The following is a 24,021-nucleotide window of genomic DNA, read 5'->3' as shown; positions in this document are numbered from 1 at the left end:
CCTAGACACCGTCCTGGGCAACTGGCTCTAGGTGCCCTTGCTTGAGCAGGGAGGTTGGACCAGATGACCTGCAGGGCTCCCTTCCAACCTCAGCCATTCTGTGATTCTCTCATTCTGTGACAGCAATTGATGTAGAGCAGTTCTGGGTTCCATCATCTGAAGGGCTGTCAGGTTATCTATACTGGTCCTCTCTTTCTTTCTAATCTTAATGCTAACAAATAGCATTTTAAGGGATGCTTTGAAGAGGCTGAGTGCCTTTCTTACTGCGATCAGTCAGTGTCATTTCTGGTGCCCCAGCCTCAGTGTTTGCAACCTGTGGGGAGTCTGGCTTGTCCCAGGTGTGCCACGCTCTGCTGTCCTGTGAGGCAGCATTCCCTTTACAGAGCTAGGGATGGTCCTACCCCAACACATCTCCTTCAAGGAGATCACTTAGGACAGCTGGGGTTTCTAAGGCTGTAAGAATTTTCTCATTTCTGATGCAGGGATTCTTTGTGGCTGCCGCCATATGGATGTTGTCTAGATTTTATGTTACCCCTGACCCACAGAGTTGGGACAAGAGGAGGCCCAATCGCTGGAAAGACCAAGACAGCTTGGACTCCACTGTGGTTTCTCTCTCTTTTCTTGTGAGAAAACAGCTGACTGAACCAGTGTCAAGCTCTTGAGCTCCTAAAGCTGATGGTGCCTGATTCATTGCCTTGACTGGGATCTGAAGGACTTGTCTAGACTCATCCTGAGGGGCTGAGAGCTGGCACTGGGCTTCCTGGTTATCTGTGTGCATGTTCGTTATCACATTCATGACCCTCTTGCTGTGCTCATGTGTGTATTCATACATATGTGTGTCTGTGTGTGCACTCATGCCTGAGATAATGTATGTGTGAGTGTGCACAAATGGTGTGTGTGTTTGGTCACACCTGTTCATGAGTGTGTATATATTTTAGTGCATGTACCTGCTTTCATGAAGGTGTGCATGGATGGGTGTGACATTGGTCTGCATATATGAGTGTGTGGGCATAGGTGTGTGTGCGAGGATATGTGCATTCATCTCAGTACATCTCTGTACATCAGTGTGCACGTAAATCATGCGTGCTAGGAGTATGCATGTGTGTAAGCACCTGTGCTTGTATGTCTTTGTGTATTTGTTGGTATTGGGGGTGTAGCTGTGCCTGCACATGGTCTCCTTTGGAAATGTGTGCACACACCTCCTTATAAGTGCACACATTTGAATTACTCTTTGGGTACGTGCAAGCTCAGGTGTGTGGTTGTGCCCAGGTGTGTGAGACTTTGTGTGCACACATATCAGGGTGTGTGCATGCCTGTGAGTGTGCATACCTCGGTGTGCCTATAGGGGCGCATGTGTGGGCACCCGTGAGGGTATGTCAAAGATCTTGATGAAGTCAAGGCACACCCCAGGCAGTGCCCCTCCCCTTCCCACAGTGCCTGTCACCTCCTCATGGAAAGCAATGAGGTTGGTGAGGAACCATTTGTCCACACTAAACCCGTGTCAGCTGCTCCCAAGTGCCAGTTCATGACAGCAGATGAGCAGGAGGAATCAAGAAGCTCCCAGCAAAATGTTTAATGTCCCCAGCAAGAACAGAGGAATGAAGGCCCATGGATGCCCCATGCCGAGATCTGCCTACGTAAAGAAAAGGTACAGCATCTCTTTACATCAACTGCCATGGCCAATGTTCAAGAGGGAAATAACACAATGGAACCAGGTTTAAGGCGTCTCCATCTCGAGACAAGACAAATTCAGTTGTTGTCGGGGAGGATGGATGTGCCTGTGGTTATTAAGAGTGGTGAAGACAAACCGCTAATATGTACATGCAATGGCTCATGTGTGTGCTGCTTGTGTTTTATCAGACTTCCAATGCATTGGCTATAGGAAGACTGTGCCTTCATTTAGTGTAGTATGAGAATATTTAAGTCCATGGTTGCATAAATTGATGTCTGGAATGGACAGAAAACATTCCATCACAGGATCTTGTCCTGCAGATCCCTGGGTGTACAGAGGAAGCAGCACTGCCAGGGGACACCTGAGGGCCCCTTCCCTCACCCTCAGCCTTGCACAGACACATCCCCTCCCTCCCCTGGGTTCTTGCACAGCCAAGGAAGCTCCCTGCACCACTGTGTCTTGCACTGCACAGAGGTACAAGGCACTGTCAGAGAGCTCGACTTCCTCCAGCTGCAGGAGGCTGTATTTCTCCATAGTGTTCAGCACGGTGGTGAATCGTCCACTGGGCTTGCGGCCAGCAGTTGTGTGATAGGAGACCAGCTGGGGACCTTGGCCTTTCCTCTGCTGGTACCAAAGCAAGGCAAAAAAGTTGGAAGTCTGGTACGTGCAGGTTGTCTGGAAGGTGTCTCTCTGCTTCACTGTGACTTGTCCTTCTTGCTGGGTGACAGTGATCTGTCCCATGGTGCCTGGAAGAAAGTGAAGGTCAGCAGCGCTGAAGGAATGGCCCTAGGAAAGAAACTAGGAGAGGATTCAAAACCCAGGCAGAGAAGTCTGCCTCTCCCTTGCCCTGCAGGAAAATTCTGAGTTCTGGGGACAGCCAGGTGGAGAGGAGTTTTGGGCAGCAGCTCATGGTTCTGAGCCCAGTGTGAAACTTGAGCTGTGCTGTGTCCCTGCTTCTCCTGCCTGCTCCTGTTCCTACTGCCCAGAGATCCAGGGAACAGCCTGTCATGCCTGGCCTTTGTGTGCTGGGACCAGTACAACTCCAGCATGTTGAGGCATCTATGGAGCTATGGCAAAAAGATGCATCCTGTTTCACTATGCCTGTCATCTCCAAGGGCTTGTAGCTCCCCTGAGGACCTGCAATGCTGAGCTGAATTGCAGAAAGTGGGATGCCTGGCTGTGTCAACGACCAGAAGAAAACTGGAAGGCATGGCAGACATAAGCCAGCCAGGAGGCAGAATGGGACATCCAGTTAATGCCGGTGGTATGAGAGCATGAGGGTCCTTGAGGCAGCTTTGACGAGTTCTGCCAATTTGCACTGGAAAGGGAGAAATATGAGAATGCAGAGAGAGCTGACATCTCCTGTGGTGAGAGCAGGTGGATCAGAAGAGAGAGGCAGAGAGAAAGACATTGAAAGTGAGAGAAGAGCAGCAGAAGAGGTCTGAGGTATCTCTCTCTATTCATTTCCAAAAGTAGAGGATCTTGAGAGAAGTGCTGCAAAACCACAAATGTGAGCTGGTATTTCACAGTGTTTTCCTGTAATTCAAGAGTAGTTCTCTGCATGATCCTGATCAGGCTGGCAAGGGTTTCCTTGGCAGAAGAAGGATGCATTTATAGAAAGCCAGGACTTACCCAGCAGTTGCCCCAGGAAGGCCGTGAGGATGAGAGATCCGAGCTGCATGTCGACATCAACCCGCCTCTTTGTGGAGTGAGACAGAGTCAGAAAACCCCCTCCCAGCCCCGAGATAACAGAGCTGCCGGAAACAACGCTGTTGGGGGAGCAAAGGAGGAAGCGGGGAAGAGCAGTGATCTGTACGTCCTGTGCCTCAGATGCTGCTTCTGGGTTTCTCCCTCCTCCAGCAGCAACACTGTGGCTCCCTCAGCCAGTGGCATTCTCAGCATTTCCCCATGAAGAGGCCCTGTGGGCTCTTGGGGCCCCTGTGGTGGGAAGGGGCTGTTCCCAGTGAGCTCAAGGTGGAGTCCTCACCTCCCCAGCTAGAATCCTCTGCTCTTCTGAACACCCACTGCTTGCCCACTTATAAGGTCAGGGCTTTCTTCCACAGTGAGGTTTCAGAACTTTCCATGGGGGCCTCAGCTCTCTTGGGACACTGCTATTTCCTTTGGGAACAGAAGTCTTTTCCGTTTCTCTCAATTCTCCCCTTTATTTCCTCAGCTTCCTGGGAACAACAACTCTCCCCCATATCCCCCCAAATACGAGATGAACCCTGCTGTGCAGCAGCCCAGGGCTTCTGCCTTGGTCCTGTTCTGGTGAGATAACCCAGAGTGAGAAAGGAACGTGGCTCCAGAACTGCTGTGTAGATGCCACAAACCCAGAGATAAGAACAATTTACTCTAACAAAAAGGGTATAAGTTCAGCAAGGAAGAGAATGAGGGATGAGTGGGCCACCCCCACTCCCAGGGAGAACATGGGACACCCATTGGGGTGCTGCACTGCGAGGGCTGGGGATAGGGCAGCCCTGCGCCCACAGCTGAAAGGGCATGTGAAGGGGTGGAGGTACTGCAGGTGGGGACCCCTACTCCCACCCTCTTGCCACAGGAACTCCAGAGTGATCCCATGCACCACTCATGGCAGAGAGAACCAACCGCTCATTGTCGTTAAGTTAACCTGACCCGAGTAGGCCCAGACTTGTGCTGTGCTGAACTGTATATATCACTGGGAAAACTTGGCAACGCTGCCACAAACACGTCCTTGTCTTGATCTAGGAGTGAAGCACTGTGCTTTCATATAAATGCCCTTTTGCTCAACAGTAGACTTGGGAGTGGTTTATGTACAAGCATATCCCATGAAAACTCCAGAGATGACAATGCCTAAGATGAATCTCAGCATGGGCAGGATTCACACTATGTGCTAAACCTCAACTCGACCTCCACCTTGTGCTTCATACCTCAGGGTTCCCAGCATCTGGATGGGCATAATATCACCCATGCTGTCACCTTTTACCTTCTTGTCTTTTCTCCAATTAATGGTATTTTAATTAAGACTCTGTGGAGGCGGAGTCCCATTCTTAATGGGATCTATCTCCAACCATACTGCAAAAACGCCCCACAATTACAAATTTCCAGTAGGAATTTCCCCTATTTCAAGCCATGGCCATTGCCTTTCTTTCTGTCACTGTTCTCAAGAAGTGTTTGGCTCCAACTGGCTCTTCATGCTCCAATCAAGTATTAGGAAAAAACCCTCATCTTTAGCTTCTTTCTTGAAGGCTGAGGAAGGCCAGTCCTTTCAGACTCTCCTCATGTCTCATGTTACAGAAACACAGAATTGGTAAGTTTGGAAGGGATGTCTGGAGGTCAGCGGGACCACACACCACCTCAGGAAGCGTGACCTAGACCTGGGTGCAAAGGACCATAGTCATATGGATTTTGTATTCCTCCAGGGATGGAGACACCACAACCTCTCTGGCCACCCTGTGCTAGGGCTCCCTCACCCTCCCAGTGAAAAAGGGTTTCCTGGGGTTCAGACGGAGCCTCTGTTGTTTCAGTGTGTGCTAAATGCCTCTTGTCCTGTCACTGGACACCATGGAGAAGAGCCCGGCTCCAGTTTCTTCACAGCTCCCTTTCGGCTATTTGTATGCCTTGATGAGATCTCCCCTGAGCCTTCTCTTCTTGGGGCTGAACGGGCCCAGTTCTCTCAGCCTACCAGAGATGCTCCGGTCTCTTCATCATTAAAGTGTCCCTTTGTTTGACTGACTCCATTACGGCTGTGACGTGCACTTCCCTAGTTCTAACACACACCCCCTCACCCTCTGGAGTCACAAGCACACCCACATTTGTGCGTGTCTCAAATACCAACACAGGCCCTCAGCCCATCCAATAGCCCTGCCTGCAGCCTGGGCCCTCTTACCCAGCACTGGGGTCTCTGGCTAGACTAGGCTGTTTTTCTCTGACAGATACATGCAATCACCGGCTCCTCTCACAACCACCCTCACAATTGCAGATCCCTCAGATATTACCACCATATGAGGCTCTCTAATAGCCATGCACTAGCCTTGAGCTCACTTACCCATCTCTGTCTCAGACTTCAGATACAGCTTTTTCTCCCACTCCCTGGCTGGGCCAGCTTGAAATATGCTGGTAGAGTCCACATAATCACCCATGCATGTCGGGTTCAATTCACCCAGGAGAAAACACGCTGAAGTCCCTGCAGTCGTTGGTCCTTTGACCTCTCACACACACATGTGCAGTGTGGTGCCTCCAGTTGCTGACAGCAAGAGATATGAGCCCTGGGACACGTTCTTCCTTCTCCAGTTGCTGGCACCCAGACCTTGCTTACACCCCAGTCCCTCCAGCCCCTGGCACAGAGATCGACAGGGTCTGTGACCAGAGGCCTCTTCTCCAGTTGCTGACACCGAGACCTTGCACCACATGCCACAGTCCATCCAGTTACTGGCAACCCAGGCCTACAGTCCCCATGGCCATTGGTTGTTTGCCCAGTTACTGGCACCCAGATCTCTCTTGCACATCAGTTGCTCCATTTACTGGCACTCAGACCTTGCAGCATTCGCACATGGGAAAGGGAGTGAAGATACACAGAAAGAAGATTAAGAAAGGATTTATGCAGAAGGCAGGGGGACTGTGGAGATCAGGGGCAGGGCTCATCCCAACAAGTGCACTGATCATCCCCAGCTTACCTGCAGGTACCTCCCTTTATCCTGCCTCCTCTGTATTCCTCCACTTGTTCATCCCCAGTCCCCTTTTACCCCCTCACCTTTGACCCTTCCCCTAAGCATTCCTTAATAAGTGTTGCCTAGTCCTACAGCACCCCCCACTTCATAGCTACACCTGCAGTTTCCTAATGGCCCATCAATTAGAGGCTGAAGAGCTATGGGCTCCCTTCTTGTCTCCCTTGTCTGAGAGATTGGTGTCATTGTGTGTTTTGTTTATCACTTTCCCTTTTACTTCTTCCCTTTGAAAGTAAAAGTGACTTGATCTCACAAGGTAACACAGCTGCTCTCACCTTCCTCAAGCCCTTACAGTGGCCTTTGCTGACCTTGCTCAGGTGTGTGAGTTCCTGAGGACACTGAAACTCTCTTGACCTCAAGAGATAACTGTGTGGGCTCTGGGGGTAAACTTGATGGTAAGCTCAGTCTTTGAAGTGTCTCCCTGAAACACCCGTAGCAACGCTAAGCCGTGGCACTCACTTTTCAGGACCAGAGATAAGTTACAAATATGAAGGAGAGAAACAGAGTTTGTGCCCCCGTATTTCAACTTATTTATTGCTTAACCTCCCAGCTGTCCTGCATTTCCTGAAAGATCCTGAATCTTCTCTCACAGGTCTTTGTGTAAAGCCCAGCATAAGGACAGACCTGAATTCCAAACCATCGATTTCTTAGCCATCCAGGTTGGAAGGGGGCTTCTCGTCCACATTCTGGTACCTCAGAGAGACACGTGTCCCCAGGTGCCTTGCTCTCTTTGCCTTCCTCTCTTTGCCTCTCTTTCCATCTCTCCTTCGGACATATTCCACACCCCCTCTCTTCCACAAAGCCAGTGAGACTGCTGGGGCTGGATGTTCAAAGAAAGGGTACCCAGCAGGCATCATGCAACTGATGCTACATGGAGTAAGTGGATTGCACTGATCACACAACGACCACGAATGGGAAACCCCAGTCGCCCAGGAATTCTGGAAGTGATCATGGACTGGCCAGAAGGCAAGGATTTCGGAATGTCACCAGAGGAGGAGGTGACGCGTGCAGAAGAGGCCCCACCATATAATAAACTGCCAGAAAATGAGAAGAAATATGCCCTGTTCAATGATGGGTCCTGCTGGACTGTGGGAAAGCATCGAAAGTGGAAGGCTGCTGTATGGAGTCCTACACAACAAGTTGCAGAAGCCAGTGAAGGACAAGGTGAATCGAGCCAGTTTGCAGAGGTGAAAGCCATTCAGCTGGCTTTGGACATTGACGAGCGAGAAAAATGGCCAGTACTTTATCTCTACTATTCATAGCTCGATGGGCCCATGACTCCTCAGGCCATCAAGGAAGAGACGCGACATATAGATGGGCTCATGACCGAGGGGTGGACTTGACCATGGACACTATTGCACAGGTCATCCATGAACGTGAGACATGCGCTGCAATCAAGCAAGCCAAGCGTTTGAAGCCTCTTTGGTATGGAGGACAAGGCTGAAATACAAATATGGGGAGGCCTGGCAGATTGATTGTATCACACTGCCACAAACCCGTCAAGGCAAGCGCCATGTGCTCACAATGGTGGAAGCAACCACTGGATGGCTGGAAACATACTCTGTGCCCCATGCCACCACCCGGAACACTATCCTGGGCCTTGAAAAGCAAGTCCTGTGGCGACATGGTACCCCAAAGAGAATTGAGTCGGACAATGGGACTCATTTCTGAGACAGCCTCATAGACACCTGGGCCAAAGAGCATGGTATCGAGTGGGTACATCACATCCCCTATCACGCACCAGCCTCTGGGAAGATAGAACGATACAATGGACTGTTAAAAACTACACTGAGAGCAATGGGTGGTGGGACTTTAAAACACTGGGATACACATTTAGCAAAAGCTACCTGGCTAGTTAACACCAGGGGATCTACCAATCGGGCTGGCCCTGCCCAATGAAAACTTCCACGTACTGTAGAAGGGGATAAAGTCCCCTTAGTGCACATGAAGAATATGCTAGGGAAGACAGTCTGGGTTAGTCCTGCCTCAGGCAAAGGCAAACCCATCCGTGGGATTGCTTTTGCCCAAGGACCTAGGTGCACTTGGTGGGTGATGCAGAAGGATGGGGAAGTCTGATGTGTACCTCATGGGGATCTGATTTTGGGTGAGAATAGACAATGAATCAAATTGTGTGCTGTTAATTGCTAAGTAACACTGTCACTGTATGTCCTCATTGCTATAACTGCTATCAGTTGTACTACGAGTAAGGCACGGGGGTGATGGCATAAGAACTGACCTCAGCAGCTGGCGCCCAGCAACTTCCTCAAGATCTACATCTTCAGCCCATGGACTGCGTGCATGAGCCACACCGAGTGCACCAGTCACAAGCTCCGAAAAATACAGCATGCAACAGACAGCACCACCCAGCATCTCACCTGCCCTGAGAGACTGTTCTAACAGATGGAGCCCAAAGCCATGGATTAAAAGAACTCAACGGACACTTTGGAGGGATGGCCCATAAACTAAGGGCATTATACCCGCATGAATATATATGTATAGATATACATGACAGGGGAAAGTGGTGGCAATTCATTGGAACCTGTAAGATCTTGGCATGGCATAGATGGTATGGAATAAGGGGTGGATAATGTCCTGGTTCTGGCGGGGATAGGGTTAATTTTTCCTGGTATTCCATGCCATTCGAGCCATGCCCACCCTGAGCTGCCGGGGGAGGGGGCAGGAAGTCGAGCTTGGAGCAGGCTGGGGCGTCCTGGGGTCTGGTCGGGGAGAGGCGGGGAGCGGCGGTTCCCTAATCGTGTTTGTATATTCCTCTATCCGTGTTATTGTCATTGTTTGCTTGTTCCCTTTGCTGTTCTGTTAAACTGCCTTTGTCTCAACCCAAGAGTCTTGCCTTTTTCTTCTGATTCTTCCTGTATTAGGAAGGCCCGAGCACGCGGCACATGGTTCTTTGTTGCCGTCTGAGGCTAAACCATGACAAATACATACACACTCATGGACACAACTGCCCAAACACACACACACACACACACAGAGAACATTTGTGCACACTCATATTTGCACGTGTGTTACACGTGTGTGTGCGAATGCAGACATCAGCACAGTCAGAGGAACATATACTTGAGCACAATCATGCACACACTCCACGGAGAAGCAGGACCCCTGACAACAGCTCTCAGCCCCTCGAGAGGACTCCAGGCAAGTCCTTCAGACCCTACAGGTAAGTATGAGCGAATGAGTCACTGGCCAGCCCCATCACCTTTAGCGAGCTCAAGGGTTTGGCAGGGGTTCAGTCAGCTTCTTTCTCACTGTAAGACACAGAGAAGCCACAGCAGAGTCCAAGCTGTCATGGCTTTTCCAGCCATTGAGCCTCTCCACATCTCAGGTCTGCGTGTGAAGGAAAAGATAAAAACTAGAGAACATCCCCATTGCTGCAGCCCAACAAAGAATTCCCACATTACAATCAAAAAAAAAAATAATCCTGCAGTGTTGGAAGCTCCTGCCTGGCCTTGTTGATCTGCTCAAGGGTCTGGGCCCAGCCTCTGCCCTTGCAAAGGGAGCGGTGCCACAGGAACACACTCATGTGGCAGCAGAAGGGTATGTCTCTGGGACAAGCCAGACTCCCCTCAGGCTACAGACACTGAGGCTGGGACATCAGAAGTGATGGAGTAGTGAACCTGTCTCCAGACTCACTTGAAGGGAAATACCCTCTCTTCAAAAGGCAGAGAAAGGCAGAAGCAACATCCATTTGCAGAGCAGATGAGAACGTGGTTTGGCTACCCTGGGAATGTTCATGCATTCTTTTGATATTTTCCCCAGTTTTAATGGCTGTGCTGGCCTTTTTTCCTCTTGTGTTTTGCATGCAGGTGCAGGGGGTGTCATTGCCTGTAGCGAGAGGGTGCTGCCTGCAGAACATAAGGGTTCATTCCCACTCATGCCAATCCCTGGCCCCATTCCTGTCCCCATGCTGAAGAGGGGATGCCCCTTCCCTGGGCTTGTTTGCAGGGAAGGGGGGATGCCACCATGTTCACCCCCACCCCCACACCATTTGCTGCCCACACCCCTTTGTGCTGCTACACCTGCATCTCACACAGGGCCGCTGCTTCAGCTCCAAACATTCCCACGTCCACTTCAAGCACGGTACAAATAACCAAGCACAGCACCAATTTCCCTTTTCTTTGCTCTACCCCCATGTTTCTCTAAACACGTTACTGTTGGAGTGGGAGACGGACCCGGAGTAACGATGGAGTCTCAATATGAGTATGATCGTTCTCCCTTTATTCAAGTTTTCACAGAGTATATATAGACAGGCAATAAAAGCACGCGCTAGCGGCAGCTATATGATTGGCTTACAGTCTCTTTTCACGCGCTGTCCATGCAGTTCATTCACAGATCAGATTGGTTACAAGAATTCACATAGTAAATTACTTAGTCATTAGCACAACATGTTTTCTACCTTCTCAGTTCCCATTTTTCCCATGTACTAATTCCATCTTCTACCACCTGTTTTGCTCTTAATCTAATCTCTCATAGTAGGGAGGCTGGCTCACGTGACCATTTTCTCTCAGACACATTCCTACACGTTACTACTTCAGGTGGGCTGGGACATTAACCAAATTCCTCATCAATTTTCCAATTCACCGGGAAAACCACCTAGGCCAAGTGTCTTGTGATGGTCCCCCATGACTGTGTGTGGGGCCAGCCAGGCATTCGGTCTGTCTCTTCTTCACTGTCCTTTCTCTGCAGAGGCATTTCCCACTGGGACCTGCCGACTACACCAAATATTTTGCTGCTCATTTGTTTTGATTTGCAGAATAAAGTCAATCAGACTCTGAAAAGTATCCCTTAAAATGCCAGTTCTTAAACTAAGACTATGAAGAAAGAGAAGGCAGTATAGAGGATCCTATGTCCTTCGGATGCTGGAGCCCTATGTGCTGTCAAATCGGCACCTCTAATCAGGGCACAGCATGCCATGCAGGTCCTGCCCATGAAAGGGTTACCCCATTCCAGTCCATCAAGTTTTAGAGGATTTTCATAAAAGAAAACAGCTCTATTCATCATTTCTGTTTTCAAACAGAAACAATGTTCACACGAGAACCTCATACCGTATACTTTGATAGAGGCAAGGACATGCAGGTAGTGCAATCACTGGCACCGAGCAGGAGCTGCCTACAGGCTCATCGGTTACAATCGAGTGGCTGAGTTTGTCCTCTGGCCAAGGGATTTGTGCAGCACAACACAGCTGTGAAGGCCAAGCTCTGCCTGTAGCACAGCACAGCAGAGGCCAGGGCCTCCTCAGGTTACATGCTGTTGCAAGCGGAGTGAGAGAGTAGTGAAATGTTTATTAACATAAACCCATGATTTAACAAAGTTAGTAGTGAATGCGACAGTGTTTTAGGAGATTCGATGCCAGGGTACACTTGATTATTTCCTGCATAGAGGACAGGGTCAGACAAGCTGTCAGGGAGACCCTCCCGTTGAGTCACGAGGTTCAGAAAGGACCCCCTTGCTTTCTAAAGTCCTTCTCAGAGAGGAGTCTAGGTGCAGCTGGATACAATCCTAGTCCGAGACTTGGTCAACAGTTTGTGTCTAAAGGATTATATATGCACAATCAATCCTTATATCATTTAGCTAAGATTTCAAAGTTTAGCATGCCATTAGTCACCTACCAAGAATCTGTTGCAGCCAGGAAACTCTCAACCTCAAGAAGAACCTTAAGCGAGTGTCCCCAGTCAAGGGAAGATCCTGGCATGCAGCCCACTGCCATGCAGGAGAGCTCAAAGGGCTCTTGGGCTGTCCACTATTTATGGAGTAAGATAATTGACCTATAGTCATATTCTCATGGTAACAAGATATCTAGGTTCCCACTCCAGACAGTGTTTTGGTTACGTTGCCAGCCATCTCCCACAGTTCAAGTGCAACTCATCACAACTCCCACTGATGGCCATGGCTTGAGCAGGAGCCAGCAGGGGAAAAAGGGGAAAAGGGGAGAGCACACCGCCACACGTGGATCACTAACTCCTTGATGTACAGTGATCTTTGGGTTAGGGTGACAGTATGGGCCAGTTGTTTACTTCATGTGAAGATATACCAACTCTTGAACCTGCTCAGAGCAGCTTTCCCATCCTTCTTCCTTAGGGTGTAAACCAAGAGGTTGAGCAGGGGAGTAAGAAGGATGTAAAGAAGAGCCACTGCTCTGCCTAGTGGCGCTTTGAAGGGACCTCCCATGTAGGTGGAGACACACGGGCCATAGAAACAGACCACAGCAGTGAAATGGGAAGCACGGGTTGAGAGAGCTCAGTGCCTGCCTTCTGCAAAGCAGAACCCCAGCGTGATTAAAATCACTGTGAAAAAAGAACAACCTCTGTCAACAATGCCCTTAGTTTGAAGTGTAAAGCCCGCATGGATCCTGTGCCCTTTTCCCACCTTTACAAGATCTCCTCACTTGCCCAGCCAAACTAGAGTTCACGCCAAGAGCCAGTAACCGGGCTCTGGCAGTGCTTTGGCCAAAGGGCTTCCTCATCTGTCAGAAGAAACACCATCCCTCCCTTTTCTGCACAGACAATTGCAGATGGTATCATCATTGTGAAGAACCTGAGGTACCTTCTGCTTATTACAAGGCTTAGTGTAGTAGAGTTAGGAAGTCCAACTGTCCTGCTGTTGAGGATGTTATTAATAGCATGACTAGGGGAAAAAAGATTTCAGGGGTGCAAGTGAAATGCCCTTATAAAGCTGTAGGCCTCCAGTCATTCTGAGATATGCTTCATGAGTCCCAATTTCCTCTTGAAGGAGGACGTGGGTGTGGGGATTTCCATTCTTACACTTCACTTTCTCCAGCATGCTCTGTATCACAGCAATTTGATCTCCCTCAGAAATACACCCTTTCACTGTCCCCATTTCTGTGCTGACTGCCCTCAGCTCCCACATGCTTAGCTCCAATTTCCAGCCTAATACATTCAGCAGCACGTGTGACATTTCCCAGCTACTCCTGCCAATGCCTACCGTCCATGGCCCCTGGATTAGGCTGTGGAGGGGAGAGGAAGGTGGAGTAGCAGCTATGGGCCGTCCCAAGGTCTGTTCCCTGCTTTATCACTCCTGCCATTTCCAGAGCAACTCATCTTCTCGAGGCCCACACTGACTGCCTGACAGCCCAGCAAATTTCCAGCCATAGCAAGAAGAACACCCTTCTCCAAGAGCTCATGGGGTTGCTGACACCTCAGGGCCTCCTGCCTTCCTGGGGCATTTGTGAGCAGAGATATCAGCCTGATGGTCACTGTCAGCAGAGCAGCTCAGGCTATCTTCCTCTGCTTCAAGGTTTGGTGCCCAAAAGAGGAGCCACTGCAGGCTGTCCCAATCTCCCACTCCTCTGCAAATGGTGACAGGTCTCCTTGTGCCCTCATCCCTTTCCACCCCAGAGCAACACCCTTCTCCTTTGGTAGCTTGGAGAATGTCCACAGAGAGAAGGACACCATGGAGGCCAGGCTTGAATGCAGCAGAACTTTAATGAGTCCAAAGAGGGAAACAAAGTCACTCCAGGTGGGGGCCGCAAGTTCATGGAGCCCTGGCAGCCACGGAAACTCTGCGGTCCTTAACCACTGAGAAGTTCTTGCACGATGTCTGTCTGCCTGCCCCATAGAGGAAGAGGAGACAGAAGGTACCCACCAGGCTGGCATTAGTGGGACCATGCTGCAAAGGGGAACCAAAGCAAATAAAGAAAATGGAGAGAAAAGCAAAGCTCTTCAGCTACACCGAAAACACATCCTAAATCTCAATCCCTTGCCCAGCATCATGTTCTGCGTTGCTCGAGGTGTCTCCCTGGGGCTTTCCCAGCATCTTTATCAGAGGAGGCACCTTCTGCCACTGTAGCGTCTGGAAATGCCAGAGAGGTCACAGCACCCAGAGGTGATGGGCACTCCATCACAGCTGAGGATGCTGCCAACAGCAGCAGAGGTGGAGGATCCCACAACGGTGTTCTGTGGGAAGGAGCTGAGGATGGGGCCAGGCAGGGTCACCACCACAGCAGGAGGCTCAATGACGACGGTGGAGTTCTGGCACTGCCTGACACAGGGCTCATTGCAGCTGTTGGCCAGTGGGGTCGGGCCACAGGGCCGGCAGGGCAGGCACTGGTTATAGCAGGACATGTCTCGAGCGTGGATATGCACCTGGGAGAGGATCAGGGAGGAAGAGAGCACAAGGGTGGGTGAGGAGCAGCCTGTTAGGAAAAGAGCCACGACCACTTCTGGGTGGGGAGCTGGCAGCTCAGCCAGGAGACACACAGTTTTCATCACCCTATATTGAGCAGCCTGGCCTGGAGTGACTCTCTCCTAGTCTGTAGACCAAAAGCCCCTCTGCCACATCCCAGCCTCTCTCTACCCTTCTCCACACTTCCCTCTAGCATGACAAGAACATGCAAACCACAAGACAGGAGAGAGCCAAGATCAGCTGAGAGGTCCATTGAGGAGATGTCACTTTGGAAGAGAAGGAGAAGGAGCTGCAGACTCACCTGGTTTCCAAGGAGAAGGAGGCCAGAGAAGCGGATGAGAGAGCAAGGACTTGGGCTGGCTTTTATACCTGCCCTTCATTGCTGCAGCACCAGAGGCACCCTTTGCAGAGGTAACAATTTTTGCACAAGCTCATCTTGAATGCAAACCATCACAGCTAATGATATGGGCTGTGCTTTGGTTTCCAACACTGCTGCCTTTTCATTTCCAAGTTTGTTCCATGCCCATTCCCCAGTGAAGGTTTCCTGTGATTACTGGGACGAAAGGCCCCAGGATTTCCAGGGCAGGAATGCAGCAGTGCAAGGCAGAAGAGTCAGCTCAAGTGCGGTATGGTTCCAGGGCAGGAAAGACATGTCAGCTTGGGTCACCTGTTGGGGCTGTTTGAATTGTTGTTCTCAGGACAAATCTTCAGCCAGCCTCAGCTGGCAGCCCATGGGCTCCTGTGCAGGAGGACCTGCCATGTCCTTCTCTTTCCCTCACTCCTCAGCTCACCCTCGTCGTCACTTGATGTTGCTTCCCGAGATGTTCTGCTGATAGTTTTTGGTCCCAGCCTGCCTAACACTGCCCCGTTCCCAGGGGTCCTCAGCAGAGTCCATGGTTCACGGTGTTCCTATGTGTGTTCTTATCTTTTGTGTACTTGTAAGTAGCCAGGTTTTTGTGCCTATACACGGGAGCACAAATTTGTGCCCAAGCCTCTGTGTGTGTGTCCCTGTGTATCATCAAGAGGGCATGTGCTGGTTATGGCAGGGATACTGTCCACTGCCCTGTCCATGAGCAACAGAGAGCTGCAGGTTCCCAGGGTCAGAAGGATCCCGAGTGCAGTGGAGTGGTGATGGCATCAGCCTGCTGGAGATGTGTGGTGGGAAACTGGTACCCGTGCGGAGCCCCTGAGCGCTCTGAGCCCTGGCGAGCCCCCGAGCGGTGCCGGCGCAGGGCTGAGCCCCGGGGCGGAGCTGGCGGCGGCGCACAGGAGAGGAGAGGAGGCGGCGGAGAGGAGGCGGTGCGGCCGGAGCAGAGAGCCGGGGCTGGCCGGGGGCAGCGAGGCGCGGGCGGCGGAGCGGCGCGATGCGGCGGTGCCGGGGCGCAGGGCTGGCAGGGCTGGCCGCGCTGCTGCTGGGTGCGTGGGGCTGGCGGCGGTGGATGGGGCCAGGGCTGCGCCTGGGATGTTCCTCGGGAAGCCCAGCACCAACTCTTCCCTCTCCTTCTTCAGCCTCTCTTTCCCCCTCCTGCGTTTGCCATCTTTTGTGCCCCTTCCCAACCCCCTAGTCCCCTCTTTCTGTTCTTCCTCTTTCTTCCCCACCTCTGTCGGTACGAGACTCCTTGCATGTACACCTGATTTTTCATGCACCCTCTCCTTCCCCTGTGCATTCTGCAGTTCTTATTGCCCTCAATATAGACCTCTCTCCTTCACTGTAACAAGCCCTCTCCCTGTCTGCTCTTTATCCACTCACGCACTCATATTCTGACTCATCTCTCCATGCATCTACCATCTCCAAAGCCTCTTCCTACTCCTCAAGACCCTCTCTCATCTTTCCCTCTGCTTCCTTCATATCCATAACCACAAATTGTCTTTTCTGCACCGTGCCATTATTCCATATATCCTCTCATCCCCCTGTGCTTTCTGCATTTATTCTTCTTCTCAGTTCAGCCCTTCATCCTTCACTGTAGCACATCCAACTCTCCTGTCTCCTCCTCTTCTCGCCACCCATGCGTCCATCCACCCATGCATCCATCCCTCCACCTGGCTTTCATTCTAGCTCTGTATGCATCCATTACAAAGTCCCTTGCAGACTTGTCCCCTTGCTCCACAAACCCACACGAGGATCACTCTCGATGCCCACTTGGTCCCCATTTGTTCCAGTGCAGCACTATCCACATGCCACTCTTTCTGACGATTTTTCTGGCAAAAGAGCCATCAGACCTGAGTGATCTTTGGTGATCTTTGGCCTTTTCTTATACTTTCTCAGCAGTGGCTGTGGGCAGAGCCCAGGTGCTGCAGGAGCCATCAGCAGAGACCACCGAGGGCATCGGCATCAGCATCAACTGCTCGCACCCCAACATAAAGCCTTACGACTTCATCCACTGGTACCGTCAGCTCCCGGGACGAGGCCCCGCACTGCTCCTGAGTACTCTCAAAGACTCCAAAGAGCTGCGGGACCCACCGGGGCGGCTGTGGGTGTCGGCAGACCGCCGCTCCAGCGCCCTGTGGCTCGCCCGGCCCCGGCGCGGGGACGCGGCGGTGTATTACTGCGCCCTGGGAGACACGGGGAGAGGAGCCGGGGCTGCGGCCGGGCAGGAACCGGCGCGGGCGGGGCCGGGCGTGTGTGTCGGGGCCGGGGGGACAGCCCCGGACGGGCCCGCCAGGGGGCGCTGCCGCTCCGCCCGCCGGGGCCGCCTCGCCCCAAACGGCCCCGCGCCCCGGGCCGCTTCCCCCGCCCGACCGGCCCCGGCAGCGGCAACCCCGCACGCCCAGCGGGACGCACACAGAAATCCCCCGCCACACTGCCGCCGCCGCCGGGGCAGGAATGGCGCCCGGAGCGCTGGCCGTGTCCGGCGGGGCCCGGCAAGGAGCGATGGCAGCCGCCGGCCCCGCTGGCGCCCGGCCGGGAGCAGCGCCTTTCTGCTCCGCACAGGGCGGCGGGCGGCAGAGATCCTCCTGCCCACGGGCAGCCGCCCAGCCCTCGCTCCTGCCGCACGGACCGCCCACTGCTGACATGGAACATACAGGGCCTCTTCTGAGCCTCTTGACTTTCCCCACGAGGATGCCGAGGGAGCCCTGAGCAGCTGCTTTCGTCTGCTCTGCAACCACGGGGACTCCAGGGCGCAGTTGCCAATGCCAAACCTTCCTCAGAAAAGACAACCTGAAGGGTTTTCTCATTTTGTTACTCTCTGAAAGCTGAGATATACAATTGAATACTGAATTCTCCAGCTCCAGAATTTCACACACCTGTCCAAATATTTCCTGCTAGCTTTACCTCATTGCATAGGTTCAGGAGTTGAAGCTCCCCAGCAGCAGGAGAAGGGCATGTTGAGGTCAGAGGCACCTTCAAGCGCTCCCCACAGGGGCTCAGTGGTGAGACCATGAGCTTGTTTGACAGGATTCAGCACCTTGGCAGTTGAGGCCCAGGATATAGGGCAAACGCTTGGCCTGGACACACTGAGCACAGCCTCAAGGCATGCCAGGTTCCTCCTTGAGGAGTGAGTCAGAATGGGATTTGCTGAGTTGCCCTAAGGGGCTGGAGGTCTGATGGGAGTGAGAGCTAGCAGGAGGCCTCTGTGGACTCGAGCCGGTCCCCAGGGAACGCTGTGTGGCTCAAGTAGCTGACAGAGCTGGTCAAACCCATGGGCTGGGCCTTCCGAGGCATAGATTGAAAGATCAGCCTAGCTCCCTGTTCCAGATGGACTTGATGACTTTATTTCCAGGGATCTCCTGGCAGGTGACAAACTCACCTCTCTTCTCACCCTTCTGGAGGATGTCATACCCAGACAAATGGGCTGAATGTGATACCTGAAGGGATGGGGAGTAGGTGTCTGTGAAGCAGAGGGCTGTGCTGAATGTCCTCCATTGAGAGAGAGGTTATGTGTCTGACTCTGGGTGGGATGTTTACAGCAAGTGCTGTTCCCAGAGACATTTCCCTTGAAGGGCCTCATCTGTGGCCTGGGGAGAAGGGAGAGAAAACCCCTGAAGGGGCAGCGAGATAGAAACCTGTTTCCTGCTGCGTTTTGTCAATTGCTGGTTCTACCTCCTTTCAGATACTACCAAGGTATCTCATCGTGGGCTGCAAAGTGGCCTGCCTCCAACCCCATGAGAGGGGGCTGCAGGCCCACGTCTCTGGCTGGGCACTGCATGGGAGGAGAAATTCACCGTGGACACTGCTCCCATACTGGGGCTGGTTGCGCTGGTTGTGATCTCCAGGAGGAGCAAAAAGCAGGAAAACAGCCTCCAGCCTCCTAGTGCCTGACGACAGACTGCTTGCTCTCTTCCTTCAGGCTCCCACGGGAATTTTCCGGTGCCCCAGGCCCCTTTGGCAGTGTGACTTGGAGCTGAGAGGCAGTGCTTCTACACCAGGCTATTTCTGCCTGAGGGGATGCTCAAGCACCTTCTGACATGGAGCGCTGTGAGAAGCCTGGCCATGGTCTTACTGCCCAAAGAATCACTCAGTGCTGAAAAAACTACCTTTAGCCCTTGCAAATTAAGTGCCCAGTTTGGTGTCTTTCCTTTTCTTTCTCCCCTTACAGAGTGTCCTCATGGCAGAGGAGTGGGATCCCAAGGAAGCCTGACTGAACAGAGTCTCTTCTTCATTCCCTCCCATCAGGTATTTGCACACAATTCCAAATCCTCCAAAGCCTTCTCTTCCCCAGGCTGAACACTGCCAGCCCTCTCAGCCCATCCTCAGAGGAAACATGCTCCTGTCCATCCACTATTCTGCTGTGCTCACCCCAATATCTGTCTTGTACTGGGGAGCCCAGAACTGTACCCAGCACTCCACAAGCGGCCTTGCCAGCACTGAGTGGAGAGAATGGATCAGGTCCCTTGTCCTGCTGTTGATTCTCTTCCTGCTGCAGCCCAGGATGCTGTTGGCCTGCCTTGTCACGAGGGTGCATTACCACAGCAGGCTCAGGGCCACCTTTGAGCTGCTGAAACTGAGCAGGACCCAACAGTGAGTGTTCAGGAGAAGTATCCCAGCTGCTTGTCCAGCTCTTACTCTTTCCTCATCGTCCACTAATGACACTGTTGGAGAAGGGGGCTCTTGGTAGGAGACATGACTGCTCTGGTGGCTTTACCTCCTAGGTACAGAAGCCCATGGATGGAAAATGTCTTCCTGGCCCTGCATCTGGGGATCTGGGAAAGCCTAGACATGTGAACAAGACCCATCAGCCAGGCACTGGATAAGATTCCCTGTTCAACCACTTGAGCTTTCTGCAGGATTTTCATGTCTCCCCTCCAGCCCTGGGGATTCACCAGTGGCTAGGGTGATGCCTGTGTCCCTGCGTCCCTCTGGGTTCTCTGCCCAACAGAAAACCACTGGTGGCTGCATTTCCAGGATGTGCATTTCTGGGCTCTAGTTTGTCCCTCTGTGCACAAGGCTCTTGCCATGCTAAGTCTATTCTGGAAAACAAAGAGCTGACCCTGGAGAGGGGAAGCTGACAAAAGCAGCCATGGTGGCAGGCCACCATGGTCTAATTACTGGAGTGATGTCAGCTCAGAAGGCCATGACAGCAGGTGTTTGCAGTGAGACTGCAGCCCTGCTAAGAGGAGCTGTGCTTCTGTACCAACCACTTCTGAAGCAGCTCAAACCCCTTCATATGCTGCCAATATCTCTTTTTCTGTTGGAGTGTAGCGGACTTCGGATCCTCTGTATCCCCGACTCCAAAACCCCAGGGGTTGACCTCGAGTATCCCATGGTGCCTTCTGCCAGAGGCTCCAGGTAGGGCCGTTCTCCCCGGCTGCACTGTAGAGCACATGTTTAACATCTTGTCCTGCCCGGACTGGCCCCAGGGCCACTGCATGGACTATTTCGTGTCTGATTTGTTCAAAAGCTTGTTGTTGCTCAGGACCTCATTTCAAATCGTTCTTCTTCCGGGTTACTTGATACAGAGGGCTTACAATTAGACTGTAATGTGGGATATGCATTCTCCAAAAACCCACAATGCCTAAGAAAGCTTGTGTTTCCGTTTTACTAGTTGGTGGAGACATAGCTGCTATTTTGTTGATCACATCCATTGGAATCTGACGGCATCCATCTTGCCATTTTATTCCTAAAAACTGGATCTCCTGTGCAGGTCCCTTGACCTTACTTTGTTTTATGGCAAAACCAGCTTTCAGAAGGATTCAAACTATTTTACCCCCTTTCTCAAAAACTTCTTCTGCTGCACTGCCCCATACGATGATGTCATCAATGTATTGCAGATGTTGCAGAGCTTCACCCTGTTCCAGTGCAGTCTGGATCAGTCCATGGCAAATGGTGGGGCTGTGTTTCCACCCCTGCCGCAGTTGATTCCAGGTGTACTGGACGCCCCTCCAAGTGAAAGCAAACTGTGGCCTGCACTCTGCTGCCAAAGGGATTGAGAAGAATACATTTGCTATATCAGTTGTGGCATACCACTTGGCTGCCTTGGACTCCAGTTCGTACTGGAGTTCTAGCATGTCCGGCACGGCAGCACTCAGCGGTGGCGTGACTTCATTCAGACCACGATAGTCTACAGTTAGCCTCCACTCTCCATTAGATTGTCTCTCCAGCCATGTGGGACTGTTAAAGGGTGAGCGAGTCTTGCTGATCACTCCTTGAACCTCTAGTTGACGAATCAGCTCATGGATGGGAATCAGAGAGTCTCGGTTAGTGCGATATTGCCGCCGATGCACCGTTGTGGTAGCAATCGGCACCTGTTGTTCTTCGACCCTCAACAACCCCACAACAGAAGAATCCTCTGAGAGACCAGGCAAGGTAGACAACTGTTTAACTTCCTCCGTCTGCAAGGCAGCTATGCCAAAGGCCCAACGGTACCCTTTTGGGTCCTTAAAATACCCTCTCCTGAGGTAATCTATACCAAGGATGCATGGAGCCTCTGGGCCACACACAATGGGATGCTTTTGCCACTCATTCCCAGTTAGGCTCACTTCCGCCTCCAGTACCGTCAACTCTTGGGATCCCCCTGTCACCCCAGAAATACAAATGGGTTCTGCCCCTCTATAGCTTGATGGTATTAAAGTACACTGTGCACCCGTGTCCACTTGAGCCTTATACTCCTGTGGGTCTGATGTGCCAGGCCATCGAATCCACACCGTCCAATAAACCCGGTTGTCCCTTTCCTCCACCTGGCCGGAGGCAGGGCCCCTCTAATACTGGTCATAGTATCCATTACTCACTTCTTGCATAAATGACTTGGAAGTTCCTTCAAGAGGATCAGAAGCAAGATCAGGCCTTCTGCTCTGTCTGGGGAACGGCCCACTGGAAACTGGGGCGGCACTTTTCCTGGAGGGATCCCCTTTTGTGGTTGTCCTTCCTTGCAACTCCTGTACCCATATCCGCAGGATCAAAGTAGGTTGTCCATCCCACTTCCTCATGTCCTCTCCATGGTCACGCAGGTAGAACCACAGGGTGCCTTGTGGTGTGTACTCTCTGTAGTCTCTCTCTTGAGTGGGGAAATGCCTGCTTCTAATAGCTGAGACACTGGCCCGTGCAGGTGGGGAGTAGGAGATATTCTCTTCAAGTTGCTGGACCTTCCGCGACAGTTTCTCCACAGCCGAGACAAGGGGGGAAGAGAGACTTTCTTCATATCGCTGGAGCCGGCCAGCCACCTCATCCACCGTTGGTCCCTCTTCACCTTTCCATTCCATTACTGCCAGTGAGTTGGCATATGACGATGGTGCGCTCCGTACAAACTTCCGCCACATGGGCCTTGTACATTGCACCTCATCAGGGTCTGTGGGTAAGTCTGCATTGTCCAAGTCATAATAAATCACCTCCCGCCACAGCTAATTCTCTCAGGTACTGGATACCTCTTTCCATGGTAGTCCACTTACTTGGTTGACATACAACATCCTCACTGAAGGGGTACCTCTCCCTCACGCCTGACAGGAGTCGTTTCCAGAGGCTGAGGGCTTGGGTCTTCTTCCCAATTGCCTTGTCAATGCCGCCTTCCCTAGACAGGGATCCCAGCTGCCTGGCCTCCCTACCCTCTAATTCCAGGCTACTGGCCCCATTATCCCAGCACCGGAGCAGCCAGGTGACAATGTGCTCGCCTGAAAGTCGGCTGAAATCTTTTCGCATATCCCGCAACTCACTCAAGGATAGGGATCGAGTAATTATCTCTGGTTCTGCCTCTTCCTCCTGCTCTCGTGATGACCCTGGTTCATCATCATCTCTTACTAAGCGAACTGATTTCTTCGTGTACTTCTTCTTCTGAATGGGGGCAACTGATACTGGCATGGGTTGGTTCCCTGGTTCAGTGGCAGTGGCTGCCACATGGGCTGGAGTAGCCACAGTGGCTGCCACAGGGGTTGGAGTAGCCACAGTGTCTGTTGCAGGGGTTGCAGTAGCCACAGTGGCTGCCACAGGGGTTGGAGTAGCCACAGTGGCTGCCACAGGGGTTGCAGTAGCCACAGTGTCTGTCGCAGGGGTTGCAGTAGCCACAGTGGCTGCCGCAGGGGTTGCAGTAGCCACAGTGGCTGCCGCAGGGGTTGCAGTAGCCACAGTGGCTGCCGCAGGGGTTGCAGTAGCCGCAATGGCTGCTGGTTTGGTTTCCATCTCTTCCCCCTGAGGGTGCTGCATAATACTGAGCAGTGCCTGGTAAATACTGGCCAGGGCCCAGCACAGCGCGGTGAGTTGTGCCTCTCCAGAATAGCCACAGCATTTTCCCTTCAAATATTCTACCACTTTATCAGGGTCCTGTAATTGTTCAGGGGTGAAGTCCCAGACCATTGGAGGTGAGAAGTTCTCTAGGTACCTGCCCATGTTCTCCCACATGCCGTGCCACCCCTGACTATCCAGCCTCGGAACAGACCTCCGGGTGGTAGTCTTAAATAGCTGTTTAACCTTAAACAGGACCTGGAACACATTCAGCAGACATAACAATAGGATCAGGGTGGTTTGAGTATCCCAAGGATATTCAAAATTCTCAAAAGCTGTCATACCTGACCCAAAGGAGAAAAGGGAGGCAAAAGAGCTGGGGAAAGTGTCCCCCCCTGTTTCCCCCACAGACTGGGTGTAAGTATTAATAAATTCTGAGAGACGGTGCCCAAGGTACGGACAGGACAGCAACACCACATAAAAGCCCCAAAGTAACTGTCTAACAAGTGATGTTATCATCTCATAAACCGATATTGCACAGGACAGCAAAATGATAATCCTCATCCCTCTCCCAGAAGTAACAAAAATCATCGCAGGGAGTACATAAGCCATATAGGAATTCACATAACACAGCCATGAGAACAAACCGAGCAACATGATGACCAGCGACTATTTGCCTAATAAGATAAATGCATTCAACAAATTTGTTTTTCCAAGCTCTAGTTGGATTCTGTCATTATCTCAACCCTTCGAGCCCCACGTTGGGCGCCAAAAAGGACTGTTGTGGTTTAGCCTCAGATGGCAACAGAGAACCACGAGCCGCTCGCTCGGGCCTTCCCAATACAGGAAGAACCAGAAGAAAAAGGCAAGACTCTTGGGTTGAGACAAAGGCAGTT

The 24,021-nt window shown here is 51.9% G+C and overlaps 1 protein-coding gene and 2 gene segments (V, D, J or C); 1 reads left to right on the top strand and 2 right to left on the bottom strand.

The window, feature by feature from the left end:
• Window positions 1–24,021, bottom strand: part of LOC141732867 (M1-specific T cell receptor alpha chain-like) — a 341,791-nt gene that overhangs the window by 305,225 nt on the left and 12,545 nt on the right. The window lies entirely within an intron of this gene.
• Window positions 1,503–3,372, bottom strand: LOC141732868 (T cell receptor alpha variable 3-like). The segment is given in 2 exon segments: window positions 1,503–2,418; window positions 3,305–3,372. Coding segments are annotated over 2 exon segments (591 nt in total).
• On the top strand, window positions 15,900–19,115 carry LOC141732913 (T cell receptor alpha variable 4-like). The segment is given in 3 exon segments: window positions 15,900–15,951; window positions 16,805–17,154; window positions 19,074–19,115. Coding segments are annotated over 3 exon segments (444 nt in total).

Source organism: Larus michahellis, chromosome 18 (assembly GCF_964199755.1).
Source record: "Larus michahellis chromosome 18, bLarMic1.1, whole genome shotgun sequence".
Classification (NCBI taxonomy): Eukaryota; Metazoa; Chordata; class Aves; order Charadriiformes; family Laridae; genus Larus; species Larus michahellis.
This window is presented reverse-complemented; position numbering and strand designations above follow the sequence as displayed.